The sequence below is a fragment of the Lepisosteus oculatus genome, chromosome 10, assembly GCF_040954835.1.
Source record: "Lepisosteus oculatus isolate fLepOcu1 chromosome 10, fLepOcu1.hap2, whole genome shotgun sequence".
NCBI lineage: Eukaryota > Metazoa > Chordata > Actinopteri > Semionotiformes > Lepisosteidae > Lepisosteus > Lepisosteus oculatus.
This window is the reverse complement of record NC_090705.1, coordinates 32006102-32019463: the sequence shown is the minus strand read 5'-3', so window position 1 is coordinate 32019463 and position 13362 is coordinate 32006102. Positions and strand designations below refer to the sequence as shown.

The following is a 13362-nucleotide window of genomic DNA, read 5'->3' as shown; positions in this document are numbered from 1 at the left end:
ATGTGAGATTAGTTCACCTAGGTTTGAGTACTGTTAACCTAAACTTAACAGATGCGCAAAGTAGTTTTGTGTTGCCATGAAGCTCGTTTTAAATTTGCTGGAATTCCAAAGATCAAAAACGCAAACAGTAACGATGCCATTAAGCTCTGCAGTCCTGGGATTTAAAATAACAAATTAAACTGTTTAATCCCAAATTAAACAGTGCTAGACGGATTCAATAACGCTAAACTCAAACTTTGATTATCGATTATCTGTACTTAACAGACATGCGTCACTGATTTTATTTGCCGTATTATGTTATCTTCGCTCTTTTATAAACTAATACACACCAACTGCTACGATATAATAATAATAATAATAATAATAATAATAATAATAATAGCTTACATTTATATAGCGCTTTTCTGGACACTCCACTCAAAGCGCTTTACAGGTAATGGGGACCACCGTGGTAGAAAGTATATAAAGTACACTATACTATCTACCACGTCCGAACAGAAATACTCAGAAATTATAACAACCTTAGTTGTTAATGACTTCCACGTTTTATGGCTGATTATACTGTATATGACAGGTGCCGCAACTACTTTTGAGTGTTTTTCCATTTCATTCCCCAAATACCTTTAAATAAAAATGTCGCTCAATGCACTCAGTTAATTCGTTATATATTTATGCCAAAATAACCGATTTACAGTACAGTATGTTGCTGTCACACCTTTGTTCTCTGTGGAAAACGAGTAAAACACGATTCCCAAAATTCAGTCGAAGTCGAGTCCGAAAATCGAATAATTTTCGTTTTCAACATGATTTGATAATTAAATATCACTTCAACGGACATGATTAAGTGATTTGGGAGTCGCCAGCCGAAGTCCGAGGTTGTGTGTGTATACAGTATGTACTACATATATACTGTAATAGATATGGTCTATAAAGTTCGACAGGTCATAACGTATTGTTACAATATGAAGAGAATTATCTTTAAGACATTCGATAACTATAAAATAATGCAAAACTTAATAATGCATTTTCTATCCTTCAGGTAGTACTGAACGCAACGCTTACAGTGTGATTTTTAACATTAAATCGCCATTTCCAGCAGCATGACAAGTAAGCTGTCAAATACTGGTAAATACATTTAAATTTACAATACAGTATATTCCATTATTGATTGACGCAAAAGTAAGCCCGTCTTTCACAATAAACGGAATATTGCATTTTACATTTTATGTGAAGAGTACATAATTGGCCAACAGTGGGAAGCGCTACTTTACACAAATGTGCTGATCTGGAATCTAAAAATACAGTAAGAACGAAAAGCCACCATTCGGCCCTGTAACTACACCTAGCTGTTTAGTAGTTTGTTCCAAGCCGTTTCTTTAAATAAATCAGCATGCCATCTTCAACAACATGACAGGGTAGCTTGTTCCATAACCCTACACACTTTAGCATAAAGATGTGCATCTTGTTCTGGGTCTAAAATACACTTCCACATCTGTCCTCTGGTTTCACTTTTTATTCTGAAGAAGTCAATTGGAATTAATTTGTTGACATATTTGGGGATTTAAAATAATTGAATCAGGTCCCTTCGTAGTCTTCTCTCTGGAAGACCAAAAGATTCAATTTTTCAGCATATCACGGTAGGACATTCCCTTAAAGCCAAGAATGTATCTGGTTCCTTTTGACTTGTTCGAGGACAGTAATGTTTAATTGTAAAAATAGTGCACAATATTCTACTTCTACTTAACTAATTTTACATTTACATTATATTGTTATACATACTGTAAATAATTAGCACAACATCCTTCAATTAAAATGCTGTACTTTTGACTATATAGCCTAATATTTTGTTGGGTTTTTTATTCCTTCCCCAAATTGTCTAGAAGATGAGAATGAAGTCTCAGGATAAATACCTATTTTTTTTTAATAAGCTGCCTCTTCTAGCTCAGCATTTTCCATTTGGCATTTGGATTTTATGTTTTTACTACCTGCATGCAAAAAATAGAACGTACCTACATTAAACATTATCTGCAGGGTGTTTGCCCCAACTTTTTTACCTAAATCTTTCTGAATTTTGTTTTCTGCTTCTGCGGTGTTAGTTAATCCTCCATTTTGGAGGACCTGACATTAAGATTCTTCCTGAATCTTAAGGCAAAAATGCCTTAAGATTCAGGAAGAGCAGAGCTGTTCAGCCCAGCAGTTTGATAGGAATCTGTGTCTAGGACCTGAAGATCAAAGGAAAAATCCCAAGCGGCTGTTTTTTTCTTAAGCTCTACCCGAGAACTTAAGAAACAGACCACTAGCTCGACATTGCACCATGGCTAATAATACGAAAACAGATGTTAAGGCATCAGGATCGGTTAAGATCAAGAGCCACAGAGAAAGAAAAAGGACATTTGTAGAATATTGGGCCCTTTGGGTTTTATTCATTTTATTTTATTAATCTTAATCTCATGCCACTAGTACCTTAAGCATGTCTTTCTCTTCTGTTCTAATCATGTTCAATAAAAGGAAACTTTGTCCTTTCGTTGTCGAATTTGTTGACTTCTTACTTAGTGAACAACTTAAGAGTTTGTGCCTAGAAGTTTGCCAGTTTTGTCTCGGATGAATTCCACTTCATCCTTAGCAGTAATTAAAATGGCGTAGTGTTTTTAGTACTGTGAAACTTTTTATTGTTTCTTGTATCCTCAGTTGTATTCCTTTTCATCTGTATCTTTTTTTGACATGTGCTTGCAATTCAATGCACTCTTTAGAAAAATACTGACTGTAATAGGGTGCAGAGTAAACTGCACGGACGTCATAGAGAGGCATGGAATCTGACATCCAAAGAAAATCGCAGAGCCCAATTGCCAACTACTGGAAGCACAGCATCGGTGAAACTGAAGTTGTAAAACCTTGTGAATGTAGAGGGAGAAACTCATGCAACCACCCTGCACAGCTCATACTGGGAAGCTCCTTTAGAGAGTCCTCAGAAAAAGAACAACCTCCTAATAGACATGGCAGACCAGAGGGTATCAGCGATCCACTGTGCTAGCCTGTGCTTCAAAGACTGGAGCAAGGGACTCTGTCCTCAAAACCAACGAAAAGGCGGCCCGCCAGCCAAACAGGAGCCATGTGGCATACAAAAACAGCCACCACCCACACCAGGGATAAAATAAGGTCACTGTCCCTATCGTCATCCCCCATCTTAAGGGCGCGCCGACCCTCTCACATTTTAGCTCAATACGTGCAACTACCCCTTGTTTTGCCTGTTATTATTTACGCCCGGAGCTCCCGCTATTCCTCGTTCAGCATTGGAAGATGGACGCCTGGAAGCCCGCCTACTAGCGGGTCTGGGAGAGACCTGACGGCACAGACTTCATCATGGCATTCTGACCATCTGGATCCGGGGCTCGGAGCGCCTGGCCTCATTACCCTGTTTTTAACTCCTTGTTCCTGTTCCGGATCCCATTCAGGATTTTACCTTTGTCTGTCTTGGATGGTTCTCCCGGCATCTGGACCCTGGACTGTGCCCCGGATTTTCCCCCTTGGACCGTTTGGACTTGTTTTGCCTGCGCCACGCCCCCACCCGAGCACCAGATCACCGTCGTCACTCCCCCCTGTCTGTCAACCCGTCCTGATCCTCAACGTCTTTTCCCTGATGTCCATCTCCACTTACTTCTGGATTATACCGTCTGCAAAGGGTCCTGAGCTACGCTTAACGGGAGCCTGGACCTGCTCCCGTTACAGTTACCAGTGTTGGATGCCTCTGGAGGGCAATATTGGGCAGGAAGGCAGGATATGTAACGGCACGATGGCCAAAGAGGGATGTATAATTTGACCCTATGCGGTAGCAGGTTTAATATCAAGCACAGGGTTTGAGAGAGAGCCAGGTGTACTTAGCCTAATCGTAGAATCCTTAATCGTAGTCAAAGGGAAGCACAGGTCGGGAAGCCAGAGATTCAAGAGCCGAACAGCAATCAAGTAGACGCGACGACATTAACTAGGAGCTCAACTGGGATACCCAATAATGAGCCCCATGGTGGTGGTAAAGAGCCCTTAAGTATTCTAGAATCGGGAGGTGTGATGATGATCGAGGGGTGTGATTGGATAATTGGTTTCTAGGCCGGCATTTGTGGGAATTAGAAGGGACTTTTTTCTGATTATGGGGAGCCGTGATAGGATAGGTCTGGTACAACACAAAAGAATGAAGCCCTGACCAACAGCACTTGAAGTTCACATGCCTTAAGGGCAAAGTCTATGGACTATAAAAAATGCCTTAAGATTCAGGAAGAGCAGAGCTGTTCAGCCCAGCAGTTTGATAGGAATCTGTGTCTAGGACCTGAAGATCAAAGGAAAAATCCCAAGCGGCTGTTTTTTTCTTAAGCTCTACCCGAGAACTTAAGAAACAGACCACTAGCTCGACATTGCACCATGGCTAATAATACGAAAACAGATGTTAAGGCATCAGGATCGGTTAAGATCAAGAGCCACAGAGAAAGAAAAATGTACTTTTTACTTGAATCCAAAGAGAATAGCTTCATCCATCCTCCTATAAGAAAACATTGCAGGCAAACAATCAAGGTCGAGGTCAAAGTTACTCACAATCAAGAGCACCACATTCAAACTGAGATTGAGATGAGACTGGAGGTATTGTAAAGTAGTTTAGAAGTGATAAATTTATAGGCTTAATTAGGTTATTTTTTGTGAATAAAGCCTGTGTTTTTCCACTATTGAGCTATTTATAGCTAGCTATATATAAACTCTGTGGTTTACTCTAAAATAGCTTTGTAAATTGTTGCTAATTGCTTTGTTTTGCCGGGCAGAATAAAGGGATGTTGTGAAACTATTAGATATCTCACCCTGAAGTGGAATTACCTCAAATGGACTGGAGGGGAGTGCAGTGGGCTGCATAAACTCTAGTAGTAGTTGCTGTTCAGAGAGAGACTACGTTGGGAGTTTTCTCAAGCTACTCTCCCCTGCATGCTTATTAATAAAGCCTGTCTGCCTAGGATTTCTGCTATCTCTGGAGTGGTAATTTGCTGTTTTTTTCCACCCACAACAGACACAATGCCAGCTGCTATCCCTAGTTGAGGAACATTTCCAGAGGCAAGGTAAGGTCTGATGAGGTTGTGGCTACAGAAACTGTCAAATACAAATATAAATATCACTACCACCCACCTTTCCCTCCAAAATCAGCTGAGACACTGGTGAGATTTCCCATGTGCTCATGCATGAAAAGTACAGGACAAGATCTACTGCAATCTGATTATACCAGAAAATGACATGACACCAGTTTAAGAGATAACTGGTATTTTCCAAACAAGATATTTAAATATTTTTACTGCTTCCTCCCTTCGCTTCATATTGCAAACCAGCATTTCCCTTCCCCATTTTGATAATGGTTATTTTGGCAGAAAGGAAATAGAAACATTTTCACTTAGTCCTCAAGAAACATCCAGTCATTTGCAATGAATGGGAACCAATTAAATTGCAGAGAAGTGACTCCCAACTAGTAAAACACTTAAAACAAAGGCATAAAATGTGGATTTCTATCCCCATCAAATGTACTTGAATCTAATATATCAGATGAGTCGAGCAGATTTATCAGGAATAGATCACTTTGTGTCCAAATGCACTTTGCACATTAGACTTGATTCAATTCATTGTGTAGGTTTCCAAGTTAGTTCATAAAGACAATAAGAACTTCCCTTTAAGCTAGGTAATTTAATTAAAGGAATGGCAGTGGCTCTTCCGTCAATTAGTATGTTCTGGATTTTCAAAATAAAACGTTGCAACAGCTGAACCCTCTTACTTTCACTTTAATCTTAATTTATTTTAACCGTTGTTTTTAGTCATTGCTAATTTATAAGTGATGGGAGGTCTCCCTCTCCTGGGCACTGAAAAAGGAGAAGGAATGATCATGACACCCAAGAATCAGATGCTTTTTGAATGTTTATTGACTATTTAAGTGTTATAAGCCTTGCCTTTTGTGTATGTTTAATGGTAATTGGTAAACAGGTAGGTTCCCGGGTTTAGGATGAGGAGGCTCAGAAGCCCACTGAGAGAGAAGAGTTAACCAAGAGGCAGCTGCAAAGGTGGAGAAGGTGTGTAGGGTGTAGGGTTATAAGTACGAAGTGCGTGCAAGAGTTATATAATGATTGTGATCTAGAACAGCTGAGTGAGATTGGTTTTGCCTGTCATTGTCTCCCCCCAGACTTTAGTGAAGAACTTGAAGTCAACTGTGACTTCTTTGAATTGCTTCAGTACCCACAGGGTGACCAGGCCAGCAACCACTCCTAACTCAGTGCAGCTTGAAGAATGAGCAGCTTGGAGGGAGAAGCCAGATTCTAAAGCAGTTTACCGGAGATTTGGTAGTGAAGGTAACATGGAAAGAATCGAGGAAGTCTGGCCACTGAAGTCATCTCTGCTGCTTCCTACCCTCTCCTGCATTGATTTCTGCCTTTGATGTCTTCAATTTTTACTTTCCAAGTTGGTTTTGATGGACACAGCAAGCTAACACACTTCCAATCCCCAGGACCATTAACCACAACTTTTCCATCCTACAGGATGATCCCTCCATTGGGGCCCGCTTTTCTGATCACCCTATCATCTCATATCGCCGACCACCTAATCTGCGTAACCTCCTTGTTCACAGCTCCCTCGACCGCCCTCAACAACCATCCACACCAGGCACTTTCCCTTGCAACAGAGCCCGCTGTATCACCTGCAAGTACACATCCACCACCACACTCATTCAAGGCTCTTCAGGACAATTCCGGATCACCCAGACAGCATCTTGTACCTCCAGCAACCTTATTTACTGTATCTCTTGCAGTAAATGCCCAGCCATCTACATTGGAGAAACAGGAAGGAGACTCGGAGACCGCTTCAGAGAACACGTCAGGGCTGTGAAGATTAAAGATCTCTCCAAGCCCATTGTTTCTCATTTCACCTCTGACGGCCACGACCACTCTAATCTCTCCGTCTGTGTTCTCAAAGAGGGTTTTCCAAACTCATACATCAGAAAGACCACCGAAACCAAAATGATTCTGCAGCTAGGATCACACATTCTCGCTTCTCTTAACAACAGACTACTGTTCTTTTAAATTTTCTCCATTCATTGGAAGTTTCATTTCACACCTCTCTGCACCCATTCTGACTTCTGACTTCACACCTCTTGATTGGCCTCTCTTTCTGTCCCCTGCTCCCGCCTCTCACTCCTCCTCCCTCCCAACCTTTGTTCTCCCGCTACTTTACCTTTGCCTACTGCCCTGTCTCTCTCGCACCTGAAGAAGGCTCCACGGCCGAAACGTTGTGTTCTCTTTCTTCTTTTTTTCAGCATGGAAAAACCTATTACTTGTTCCTTTGCAGCCTACACATGCTGACGCAGCTACCCACCTAAACTATTAAATAAACTTACCTGTTTCTTCTATTTCATGCTAGAAGTTATGTGTTTATGTTTTGTTTAATGTAGCAAAGCATTTTTACACATCATGCTGTATGTTATTTGCAATTCCGCCTTACCTTGCTGTGGATCGAGACTCCATGTCTGTCTGTTCCACCATTTTGTGTTGAATTACAGAGCCCAATTCACTTCTGGGTTAAATGGAGGCCTCAAGAAGAAATGGGAGTGGAGCTTAGGGTATTTAACCTTGTACTCCTGGTGTTTCTTTAATTGGGCGAAGGGTTGTCTGCGTCTGCGTCTGCGTCCTATTACACTGTAGCTCAACTTTGTAGGTCAATATCTTAAAGCTGTCATCAGGAGGTTCCCTGGAGATACTGCAGTTATTTTTATTGAATGTCTTTTCCCTTTTATAAGTGTTATTTTCTTGCCCCGGAACACTATTTTGGAACAGGCGTTTTTTTGCTGTATTCTTTTATTTTGCCCGTATTTCTTATGGCTTCTGTAACCACCCCAGAACCTACTGCCAAGTGGTGGAGTCACATATATGTTTTAATATAAAACTGGGCAGCCACTGTTAAAGAAGTGGACGGTACAGTATTTCTTAAAATAAAAGCAATGTTACATGGACTCTTCCACATCTGATATGGAAAACTAACATCAGAAGAAACACATCAGATAATCTATAACCTTGTGAAAGAAAAGAATAGCTTTGTATTAAAGATTAAATCTCATGCTGCCCATGAGATCAAAGCCCTTTAGGATCTAATGTCACACCATAAGCTGATGTACCTGGATTCCTTTAAACCTGTTTTACTTCTGATGCAAGAGCTTCAGCAATCACAGATACCCTCTCTATTACACTGACCACAATGGCTTACTTTTCTACTCTTTTTTAAACTTGCGTCAGTTTCCAGGAGAGCCTAGGACCTCCCTTCAGGTTGCCTATACAGTATGTCCAATCTGGAAAGCGTCTGTCGACATGTATGATATAGACAGATCGAGTGAGGCACACATCATCAGACCAAGTGAAAGGATCTTTGTTTAATTAAAGGTTAATTAATGAAACACTCAATATTTATTCATTTTTAATAAAAAAACAGATCAAATACATAGAGAGAGATAAAGATTTCAGTGAAAAACAGTGTTGCTCATTTGAAAGTCATACCCAGCAAAATCATTTCATTCACTTTTAGTTTCTGTTTAATTAGGGATATCTTAGACTACATCCAGTCTACATGGACGTCTTTTTTCTGTCCATGGAGAGTTCATCAGTGAGATGTGGTGGGAAGCTCTGTGTTCTGCAGCCATTTGTGAATCATGTCAGTCTTCTTCTGCTTAGTAATTTTGTTTTTCTCTCCTTGGAGACTGGTAAGTGAACTGAGTTGTGAGTCTGAGCCAGAGACCACCGAGGTCACCTGGCTGTGTGTTAGGAGGCTCTGTTCCCATATAGACTTGAGCTTCAGGTAGAACACTCTGCAGCTGAATCCCTCTCTCCAGCCTTGTTCAATATGGCTCATTAGGGAGCCCAGGGTGTCATGATAACGCAGACATCCAGAGCACTTGTACCTCTTCTCCCCACAGACGTGCTCAGCAGAGGTGATGGTGCGGATGAACGCGGGATCCACACTCTGACCCTCAGTCTGAGCTGTGGTGGCGAGGGGTGGCTCCGAGTCCGAGGGGTCAGACTCTACCAGGACAGGGCTGGCAGGAGGGCAGAAAAGGGAAAAGTCAGTAAGACTTGCCCTCTTGGCCTCCTCTCCGAGGTTTTCAGGGTATTCGAATATTTGGCAATGGGTGAGGCCTGAATAATTTTCACTTAGCGTTGAGCAAGGAGCTGAAAGGCCTGGAGTCAGCCTCTCTAAAGCCTTCGGTTGGACCTTCAAACACTGGGCCAGACCTTCTCCACCTGCATGGACAGTAAGAGATATTCAAGTGTTAGCATCCAAGCTTTCAAAAAAAGGAAGAGATCTCACTGAATTATTATTATGAAACAAAATGTTCATGTATTTTCGACATACTGTATGCATGAGACTGTCAAAACGTTTTACAGAAGAGTAAAAATCCATTTTGGACACTGAACTGTGTTTATACATGTTGTTTAATTTTTATTTTGTTCTTTATTATAAACCATCATTGATAGCTACTGTGTGATACTGTACTGTATGTACAATGATAGTTCAGTAAATATGCAATACTGGGAGTTCCCTCACAGTAAACTCTAAGTAAACCAGTAAGTTTTAGTGTTTATGATAGATTATTAAAATGTCTTTAACAGCATGTATACTGTATGCTAATTCAGCGTGCCTGGAAATACCCAGTATCACAGTAGTATACTTATGAGCACCTGTATCTCATTTTCTTGTTTTTAAGACTGAAATATTATTTTCATTAATGAACAGACATTGTGTGTGGAGACTGAGGTGTGTCTGGCAGCAGGAACATTGTTTCCTTTTATTATTATCCCTAAAGGAAAAGTCTAGATAAATTTGTGTTGCATATAAAAAGAAATAAATGTTCTGCTAATGCAATGACCTACAGCTGAAGAGTCACTGTTTTTTTTTTTTGAGTAAGTGATAATGAGTGAGGCTGTTAAGGATCCCTGTCTGGAATACCTACTGCCAGATAGTAAGTGAGCTTTATGAGCTTTGCTAATTAATTACCTGTTTGGGAAGCAAGTGAAATTTCAGACTTTCTTTCAGCTTTGCCTGCCTTATGAGGTTTATGCAATCTGTCACATTTCTTGACAATGTGCTTGGAAATTTTAAATCCTGATAGAAAAAAAAAAGTTAGAAGATAATTACAAAATACACCTAGGTCTTGTAGCATTATTATGAAGTATACAGTATGTATACTGTATATGTGTTCTAAAACTAATATTGCTCATATTCTTCCTAATTACTTTTTTCACCACTTTTTTATGTTATTTTTTTTACACAGAGGTACAAATTATTTAATTGAAGATGAATGAAGCCGTAGAATTCTAGCCATCACATGAAAAGTTTTAGGAAAGAGAATTTATTTTGCCATTTAAGTTTTTTAAAAAAACACATTAAAATGCATGCTGAAAATTAGTTTTCAGATGTTTTCCCCTTAAAGTCATGTAATTCATGTTTAACGTTCATTTATCGGTTTACCATTACAGACAGTAAGATTTTTGCTATTGTTTAAGAATATTTCAACATTCCTTCTAGAAAAACCTTTTGTGAAATCAAGTTTGCTTTTGTGGCAAGATTTATTTTTTAAAGCGAATTAAATATGATGTATTAAATAAGAGTTCTGATCAAAAGTATGGGAAGAGCACACATAGCTCAGATTGTATGATAGAGTTTAACACCAGTGAGTGGAGCAGATTTATTCTGGCTCGGCCAGGATTCAATCACAGACGCTCATGAACTCAGAGCCACACAGCGCCACTCTAAGCCAGCAGAGGATTCTGCAACGCCACAGGTTTTCCGCTGAAACAGTTCTCACTGTCTAGACTTCAGAAGAGAAGAGGCACTGAACAAGGACATGACTTTGGCTGTACAGTATATAAAAAAACAGAAGATTGTTCGCAGTGGAATTGCTTGTGCAACAATTTAAGTTTGACAGACATTAAGGAAAAAAAACAATGTCTGAGAGCAGTTGAACAAGAGCTCCATGTCCGGAGCATGAACTGTGAGGCTCGGGGCCAATTCATATTAAACTTTCAATTATTTTGTTCATAATATTAATAATTATTTGCTTAGGCAAGTGTTGTGAATGTGTGTTTTGGGAGGGGGGTTATGTGCTGCAAAAAATATCTATTTATGTTACTGTGCTGTGGGGATGGAAGAACACTGGCACAGAGAAAAGTCTTACCGTCAGTAGGTGTAAAAATATATTTATTTATCCATCTATTTATCCCTGAGGTCTGTGTGGGTCCTAATGCCCCAGTATAGTGACGGGGACACTATACTGTAAAGACGCGCCATCCTTCAGATGAGACATAAAACCAAGGTCCTGACTGTGGTCATTAAAAATCCCAGGGAGTGTGCAGCATCCACCTGGATGATGCGACGGCAGCCATAGTGAGCCAGAACGCTCACCAACACCAGCTATCAGTGAGGAGGAGAGCAGTGTAATGGAGCCAATTACATCAGATGGGGATCATTAGGAGGCCATGATTGGTAAGGGACAATGAGAAATTTGGCCAGGACACCAGGGTTACACCCCTACCCTGTTCGAGAAACGCCCTGGGATTTTTAATGACCACAGAGAGTCAGGACCTCGGACATCCGAAGGATGGCACCTGTTTACAGTATAGTGTCCCTGTCACTATATGGGGCATTAGGACCCACATGGACCGCAGGGTGAGCATCCCCTGCTGGCCCCACTAACACCTCTTCCAGCAGCAACCTTAGTTTTTCCCAGGAGGTCTCCCATCCAGGTACTGACCAGGCTCACACCTGCTTAGCTTCTGTGGGTTGCCAGTTGTGAGTTGCAGAGTGATATGGCTGCTGGCCATATCATTTATACTGGCCAGTATATTTAAACACAGTATGAGGACAGGTTGGGTCCTGCACTCACAACACCACCATTCAAGTCTAGGATGTGTCCTTAGACAAATGGACTGATGGCAGTTCTCAATTTATCAAGAGACACCTGAGTAGATCAGGCAATTTTCATAATAACTGAAAGGATCTACAGTAATTGTTTCAAAGTTTGCACATTCCTCTACCCTCCACTGCAGGTATTGTAGAAGTGTCAACACCAATGAAAGTGAGTAACAAACGACAATGCAATATTGGTGAATAATTACAGATTTCCCAAATTAAAAACGAGCAACAGTTGTTTTTTTTTACTGAAATGAGACTTACCTTGAAATTTTTTATTAACAGTTTCCATAAGGTTTTGAGAATTCATGTATAGTCCTCCAAAGATGTCAATACGTCCTCAGTGTCTTCATCAGAAAGATATGCACTTAATCTGTGTTTTTGTTTAAAATTCTGTTTTCTCGTTTCCCAGGAAACCAAAATTCCAAAATTGAAAATTCCAAATACCTAGTCAAATAAAAATGTCATATTTATTCTAGTCCAGGATATTAGACCCATAAATAATGTGATTTCTTTTGCACAATTTCATTTTCCATATTAATATTACTTATTTCTGTGGATACTATAATATATTATTACATGCAATTTGCTTTAAAGCAATATATGGAAGGCTGGTCTCTTAGGGGACTGTTTATCAGCCAGCCTACCCCAAAATGTTCAATTCTGGACCCAGGGTGTTATCTGTGTGGAGTTTTTATTTTCTTCCTGTGTTCATGTGGGTTTCCTACAGGTGTTCAGTTTTCTTCCCACAGTCTAAAGACATAGTGGCAGGTAAATTTACTTTACCTCATCTTTTCTTTTACTTTAACTGAACATTGGCTTTAAAACAAGCTTTAACACCATTACGATAGGGGAAATAATATTTCAAAACTACTGTTCTGCAATAGTTTATCCCCCTTAAGGTAAGGCAGGTGACAACACATCCTATGCATGGATACGATATCTAAGCAACACTGAAGCATATCATGAAAAGGTAATTGGAAATCATTCAGGCCCAGTCTGAAATGGGAGCTAGATAAAAATGTTCTATGGAGGAGATATTGGCGTCTTCTCTCTAGTTTGGAACACAATTCAACCTTGAATACAACAGTAGGGGTGAAAATGTGCTTCTGAAACAGGTCCTTCTCGAAAGCTGGACCTTACTGTATGAGTGAGTAACTCATGGTAACAAGGTTACTATGGTAACGAGGTAACAAGACTCTTACAAAACAATGTAGAGCTTTCATTAATGTTTTAAAGGAAAAAGGGGGTGTTTTTTCTCTGTCTTTTGATGTTTTGCTATTAATGAGTAATTATAACCACGAAAATGGACATTTTAATTTTGAAATGAATCTTTGTTGTAAAATATATGGCTTGAACTTTGGGCACAAAGGGAATGCCTGTCCTTGGCACAAGATTTTGATA

General features: G+C 40.0%; 1 protein-coding gene across 1 annotated transcript; it reads right to left on the bottom strand.

Annotated features, from left to right (window-relative positions):
• Nucleotides 1-8405: 8405 nt before the first annotated feature.
• spata46 (spermatogenesis associated 46) lies at nt 8406-12334 on the bottom strand. Its single transcript, XM_015357405.2, has 3 exons — nt 12223-12334; nt 10045-10152; nt 8406-9290 (listed from the first exon to the last, which is right to left on the bottom strand). The coding sequence occupies exons 1-3, from the start codon at nt 12266-12268 to the stop codon at nt 8653-8655; spliced, it is 792 nt and encodes a 263-aa protein (XP_015212891.2). The 5' UTR covers nt 12269-12334; the 3' UTR covers nt 8406-8652.
• Between the last annotated feature and the right edge of the window lie 1028 nt (nt 12335-13362).

Excerpts from the sequence above, each read along its gene's own strand:
- spata46 (XM_015357405.2), bottom strand. The coding sequence starts at position 12,268 with ATGAATTCTCAAAACCTTATGGAAACTGTTAATAAAAAATTTCAAG. Across the intron at positions 10,153-12,222 it reads TGTTAATAAAAAATTTCAAG|GATTTAAAATTTCCAAGCAC; the intron begins GTAAGTCTCATT and ends TTTTTCTATCAG. Across the intron at positions 9,291-10,044 it reads TTCACTTGCTTCCCAAACAG|GTGGAGAAGGTCTGGCCCAG; the intron begins GTAATTAATTAG and ends CTGTCCATGCAG.